At 37.0% G+C, this 6,752-nt stretch overlaps 2 protein-coding genes across 2 annotated transcripts in view; one reads left to right on the plus strand and one right to left on the minus strand.

The window, feature by feature from the left end:
- Positions 1–4,882, minus strand: part of utp15 (UTP15 small subunit processome component) — a 12,775-nt gene extending 7,893 nt beyond the window's left edge. Inside the window, exons 1-5 of the mRNA XM_014011774.1 lie at positions 4,724–4,882; positions 4,351–4,460; positions 4,163–4,255; positions 3,618–3,802; positions 3,054–3,232 (exon numbers count right to left, since the gene is read on the minus strand). Of these exons, the coding sequence (XP_013867228.1) occupies positions 3,054–3,232; positions 3,618–3,802; positions 4,163–4,255; positions 4,351–4,440 (547 nt within the window). The 5' untranslated portion in view covers positions 4,441–4,460; positions 4,724–4,882. The remainder of the gene's footprint in view (positions 1–3,053; positions 3,233–3,617; positions 3,803–4,162; positions 4,256–4,350; positions 4,461–4,723) is intronic.
- On the plus strand, positions 112–1,467 carry LOC106519914 (transcription factor BTF3; the record flags this gene model as incomplete). The annotated part of the gene is given in 5 exon segments (XM_014011775.1): positions 112–180; positions 263–376; positions 607–808; positions 889–942; positions 1,120–1,467. Coding segments are annotated over 5 exon segments (486 nt in total). The 3' UTR covers positions 1,167–1,467.
- Positions 4,883–6,752: the final 1,870 nt, after the last annotated feature.

A 6,752-nucleotide genomic window follows, 5' to 3' on the forward strand; every position in this document is an offset into this window, starting at 1 on the left:
CACACCGAGCAGCCTTACAAAATCTGGTCACAGCAGTTTGGGAAGAAAATGGCAGCAGCTGCTGATGAAATGTCAACGTCCCTAAAAGCTGTATCTTGTTTGTTGTATCAGATGAAGGAGACGATAATGAACCAGGAGAAGCTTGCCAAACTGCAGGCGCAGGTCCGCATCGGTGGCAAGGTAAGTTGGATACGTCGCTGCAAAATAAGTGTTGTTGCAGGTCTCCACGTTATGTGTTTAAGAACGTTTTTGTACCGTGCAGGGGTCAGCACGCAGGAAGAAGAAGGTGGTGCACAGAACAGCTACAGCCGATGATAAGAAGCTGCAGTTTTCACTGAAGAAACTGGGCGTGAACAGTATCTCTGGTATCGAGGAGGTACTATAAATAACTTCTTCAATGTGCAGCAAGACACTTACTCTGTCCTGCAGTAACTAAGGATGCTTTTATACAGTTGCCCAATATCAAGATGTATAAAATATCAGTTACACAAAAATAAATTTTTAAGTGGTTTTTAATTTARATTAGTGGCTGGAAATTGTGTTTGCAAAAGCACTGTCACTTTTTTTTTTAAACTTTAATCAGTCCCTTTTTTTCCTTTCCTTCAGGTTAATATGTTCACAAACCAGGGCACAGTGATCCATTTTAATAACCCAAAGGTTCAGGCCTCCTTGGCTGCCAACACTTTCACAATCACAGGCCACGCTGAGGACAAACAGTTAACAGAGATGCTCCCAGGAATCCTAAACCAGTTAGGAGCTGACAGTCTTACCAGCCTCAGGAGACTAGCGGAGACCCTGCCCAAACCAGGTACTGAAAGAGTTACTTTTTTATGTCAGCTGTTGTGTGTGTGTGTTACAATGCTTATAAAAAGTTGTGATTTCTTGTAGGCGGAGAGAACAAAGCTCCTGTAGTTGCTGAAGAGGAGGATGATGAGGTTCCAGGTAAGCACATTAACAATTTTCYTTAAAAAAAGTAGAATAATTCCTTATTATACTGATCATTATGCTTTAATTTGTTCTATTCTTAGTGTGTAGCCTCTGTCTCTAATAGAAGCTGATTTATATCACATATTACTTTATAGTAATCATTTAAAATCTCTTCTTTTTTTCCTGTTTTAGATCTTGTTGAAAACTTTGACGAGGCTTCAAAGAACGAGGCCAACTAACCACCACCGCTGGAGCGTTTAGTTTSCTCGGGCCATCAGATTCAGCAGAGAATTGTTTTATGGTTCTCTCAATTCATTGTGGCTTCAGACAGAAGTGGATTTTGTTATAAATGTGTAAGTTGGGCTAGAATGTGTCAAATTTACACCTAACAACTTTTTCTTTTTCTGCTGTTCAAAGTAAATTAATTCAGCGACATGTGCACACATTTCTCCGTCTCACACTCCTGCACTGTATTACCGACACAACAAAAATGTACTGGTGGTCTTAATTATGTAATAAAGATTGTTTCACCTTCTTTTATACATGCTCATTATTTACAATTTAACAACAAAACAATGTATTAATCTGTTTCAACTGAAGATTATGATCATGTTTTGAACTAACAGACACAGATTAATTATTTGTACAGTAAACTGAGTACATATTGTTTCTGGAGGAAAAAAACTTCTCGTTATATGACCCCCCAGGCAAAAAAAACAAAATAAATTACATTTTAAATTCAGCCCTTTGTGTTGTTCCTCATAGTAAGGAAATGTTGCGTGACACATACCTCATGTTACTACCTCATGGGTTTGATAATAATGATGAACAAAGCTGGTGATGTTTTTGGAAACAAGATCTGTTAGCTAGTGATGGTGAAATAAAGCTTTCTGATGCAGTGAAGCTTTCCAGCTGGTCCACGCGAGCCAAAACATCTTCATTTGCACTGCTGCACCATCAATTGACAATAAACTTAAACCTGATTATAATGACATGGCTGCTTTGTGAAGCTTTAAATTRAATAAAAGAAAACATTATGATTGTCCGTCAAGCATCCCCTACACTCGTTTATTCCTTTTCTAGGGTCACTGGTGCCCATTTCCAGCAGTGAGGGGCGGGGTACACCCTGGACAAGGTCCRTCACAGGGCTAATATGTGACCCATCATATCGAGGATTAAGTCTAAAAGTGTGATGTGGAGAAATAGGCAGATGTAGTGTTTTGATTAAAATATTTGCAAAAAGTGTATATGATCAAAATATAACAAATGTGTTATAAACGTATCATTTGAATGAACTGTCTGAAATGTAATCCTAAAAACATTTTTTGAAGCACTTTTTTGAGCAGTAGCAACAAAAATCCAGATTTTGAGGAAAAAACGCCTTAAAATGTTGAGATTTTCCCTGTGAGCTATCAAAGCTTTTGTTTCTTTCCTGCTGGGAAATCTCAATATTCAAAAAGTATTTGAAGTTTCCTCTTTAAATTCTCTTTAAAATTACATAAATTAGGATTCAGATCAAATATTTATGTATTATCATAACCAACAAGACCAATTAAGTCATATCTCCAGATCCACTTATCAGGAAGATAAGTAGCTTTTAAAGCCAGGAATCTGAAAATGTGATAAAATCATTTTGACCAAATTTGACTTAATTCTTGTTTCGAAGTGATGGGTCATATATGATTGAATAATTATGATTGTGATGACCATATCAGGGAAAAGTGAGAGAGTTTTGATGTGAATGTGCTTGTGTGACTGAGTCAATGCTTATGTTAGTCATGACACATTTATATCTGTTTGTACTCCAAAACAACTTCTACTAGAATTCAGACAGTTTTGTAGATCAGGTGTTGTGTCCAAGTTATTTTGAACACCTCACATTTTAAAACACAAAATATTAGAATAAAGACATCAGAACACATGGTCCACTGTTTATTATTATTATTATTATTATTATTATTATTATTATTATTATTATTATTATTAATATTAGTAGTAGTAGTTTATTCCAGTTAGAGGTTACCTTGGCTGCCCTAGATATTAATAATAATGAGTCAAAAAGGTCAGCTTCCTGCCCCCTTTTTTTTGTCATTTCCCCAAACCACATAAGCGTGCGTCAGTCTCACCGGTAAAGAACAGATCACTGTTGAGTTTGCTCGTAACACCGCAGCGGATGTAATCTGTGTGTTCCTGGTAGGAGGTGAGCTCAGCTGAATTCGGGATGTCCCAAAGTCGGCACGTGTAGTCATCAGACCCCGTCAGGATCTGGTAACGGTCTGAGGTGAAATCTGTTACGTGTACAGCCCTGAAAATAAAAAAAAGAAAGAAAAGAAAAGAAAACAGGGAAACTTAGTTCAACTCGATTCGATTTCATCATAAGGTATATTTTTGGAGCAAATTAGAGGCTGTCAGAGTTCTAGAGATCATCATGAAACTCAGTCGATGGATCACTCAAGAAATCATCATTCAACAACAAAACCTAAAATTTTAGGCTACTTTGATATTCGAGCAACAATTTTGCCAAAAGACACAAAGTATAAAGACTAATTCTGTTATGAGTAGAAGATCTGACGTAAATCCAGATAAATTTTATCACCAAAATTACCAACTGTGAAGCACAGTACATTTGTTAAACTTTCGATTAGGACAGAGCAATTAAAGAACTCCGACAGCGGTGAAATGATGCTCACTTCGTGTGCCCCTTGAACAGCCTGAGCGCCACCTTTCCGTTGACATCAAACAGTCGGACAGCAGCGTCCTCACATCCCGCCACGAGCAGCTGTCCGTCTGACCTGAACCTGCCACAGTACGCCGTGTCCTTGAACCGAGTGAAAGTCTTAACTGGCTCCTGGGAATACAGTCCATAGATGTGGATCTGCAAGAAAACAAGTGGGAGGATTAAAAACTGCAGAATACGGTGCATTATTAACACTTGAAGGAAATATTTAGCATTTGGGTGCATGAAAACTCTGGCAGTTCTATTTCAACTTTACGTTAAGAACTAGTCAGTGTGTAATGTTCACGCGTGTCATTCATGGAAATAAAATACATTTTAACTCAAGTATAGTAATTGGTTTATCCCAGTTTAATAATCTGCATACAGCGATTTTTAAAAGCTTTTTTGTTGTCTGGGTAAATAAGGTTTAAGGCAGCTTTATGTGGCAATGAATAGAAATTAAATTATACTGTTTGTAATGGGAATTATTGTAAATCCATGCAAGTAAAGCCAACTCACTCTTGTGAACGCTGTTACAGCAAAATTATATGGAGCCACAGGGGAAAAGTCTATGTTCGAGACAGCTCCAAATTCTTTAATCTGGACAGGAAGCTGTGAGGAAAAACAAAGTTACAACTCTGTCAACAAATCTGAGTGAAAAATATTTACTCCACTTAAAATAATGAGGCACACAGCAGGAGACGTACCTTGTAATTTTTCCAGTACAGTGTATCTTCTGTGATCTTTTCTCCAAGTTTTGGATAGACTGGGATTTTTGTGGGTTTAAATGAAGCCATCTGAGGTGAAAGGATAAAGTCTAGATATGAGAGAATATACGAGTTAAAACAGGATTCTTATACACTTGAAAACAAAGCCAAACTACAAAGGCTAACTACTTAAGTTTCGAGATGTTGCTAAAGTAATTATAGTTGCCCTTCTTCAGCATTAAATTATAAGTCGAGCGCGCGCATACTAAGGTACAAGTCTGAAAACAAAACCAAGTTTATAAAAACCGAACGTGCTCAGCACAAGTTAGCAAACTCCGACGGTTAGCATTTATATGTTTCAGGCTATACTCACCTCAGAGCGGAAAATAATCACGTAGTGCAGATTTAATTTTACGTGAGATACTTTGATTTTAAGTTTTATTCACGGTCGACGTCTAAGTGAAGAAAAACTTTCTCATTTTATCGAATGATCACGTTGCCTGTCGGCGGACAGGAGGACGCCATGACTGTGAAAGAAACTACTTCCGCTCTCAAAAAAATAAATCTTAAAACAATGTATTTTAATTATTACCCATTTGTTTGAATATGATTAAATAAAGCAAAATTATTTGATTTACTTGCATTTATTTTTTAATAGTTTATATGTTTTTTTATTTATACGTTAATTGATTAATGACGCTCTTACAAATGTATGCTTATAATTACACAGCGTATGAATTTGTAAACTTGTAAAGACGTACATGAACATTCTATTGAAGGTGTAAAATGAATTTAAAAAATGATTAGAAAATAGAAAGTGGTGTTGCGCTAAAAAAAAAGGCACCCCGGCCGCCTAACGCAACCCCTCATCAGAAGTGGAAATCTTTGAAGGAAATKTATGAAAATAAACATCARAGCTGATGTAAATGTTTGCRTTTGCCTGTATATRTTAACACGAGAATTTTAAGTGCCAKATATATTTTATTTTAACGATAATGTGGCGTCTTTTATGGCGGGCGAGGCGTTGGACGGCAGGGGTACATATTTTGGCAAAACACTKGTAGGTTAGCTAGCTATACTTCGTCATTTCCGGGCTTCCCTCCTTTCAGCTCTTACCGACTGTTGTGTGACCCACGTGCTTACACACTCCCAGGTTTGTTCGCATTTATATGTAATTTTTATCCATGTCATACCGGTGGGGTTTTAATTTAACCCACGCCATATAACTTCTCGTCACACCGCGTGTTTAAATGCGATGAAAACATCCGGCACATCTGAGGTTTTAACGTCGGTTTGAGGAGGCCCGAGCTAGCTGTTTAGCTTCTATTGCTAAACTAGCCGGCTATTTAGTTGACAGATGAACCTGCGTATAAAAAGTATTAGGCCGCAAAATAAAGGGTCAGTCGCAAGACTCGCCAACTTAGATAACCTTCATATTCTAAGCTAAAGCTGTAGCTGTTCAATGCAGAACTTGACGTACACCAACATTTAAAAGTCTGCAGCTATTTTGAGCCTTTTGACAGTTGTGAGAAAGGGGCAAAACTGAGGGGGGATTTTGGGGGATTTTATGCCTGGCATTCATCCTATTTGACTTTTCTTGTTGACTGAAGTTGTTAGGTGACAGTGAAAATAAATCTTTAAAMCATTTTCACGCCCCGTCTGTCATCTCTAAACTAAATGGAATGATTTACAGAACATTTTTGACTCTGAGTCACTACTCATTTTAGTGTTAATAAAGTAATAGCCACATGTTTTTTTAAATGAAGAAATGAAAGCTGTAGGGATGTTGATAAATTTTTTATCCTACACCGATATTGAATCTGACAGCGGATTCCAAAAGAACATTTCAAACCACACAAAAAAACACCAAAATCATGTGATTATCTGAAGTATGAGGGAAGTTATTGATGTTTGTTCAGGTGAAATCAGCTCATGTTTTCTTGCTACAGTTCACCAATGGGGCCTTTGTGACCATTTCACCTTGCTGTTGTCTAATTTTGCTCCTAACTTCCTCAGTGTTCAAGATATCACCATGAAATTTTAGGAAAAGATTCCCATTCTGGTTTTGTAGGGAGCATCTTGTATCCTTAAAATAGCCAATTCAAAAGTAGCAGAAAAGGTATAAAATAACATTACAAGGCAAACTGTAGCATCAAATCAACTTAATGTGTCTTAGAAAGTAAGGAAATTTAAACAATTTAAAGTGGACATCTGTTTTGTAAACAAAGCTCCTCAACCAATGACAGCGTGTTAAATGTGTCAAGTGACAAAGACGAGCATCAAAACACTTTGCAACAAGCGATGTTCCGGATAAAAAAAATACTTCGACGTTTCAAATCATTATCAAATTTGGAACAAGGGCAGATAAAATAATGTTCTTCATGGCAGCTTATCTCTTTGAG

Source organism: Austrofundulus limnaeus, unplaced genomic scaffold (genome assembly GCF_001266775.1).
Source record: "Austrofundulus limnaeus strain Quisiro unplaced genomic scaffold, Austrofundulus_limnaeus-1.0 Scaffold84, whole genome shotgun sequence".
Classification (NCBI taxonomy): domain Eukaryota; kingdom Metazoa; phylum Chordata; class Actinopteri; order Cyprinodontiformes; family Rivulidae; genus Austrofundulus; species Austrofundulus limnaeus.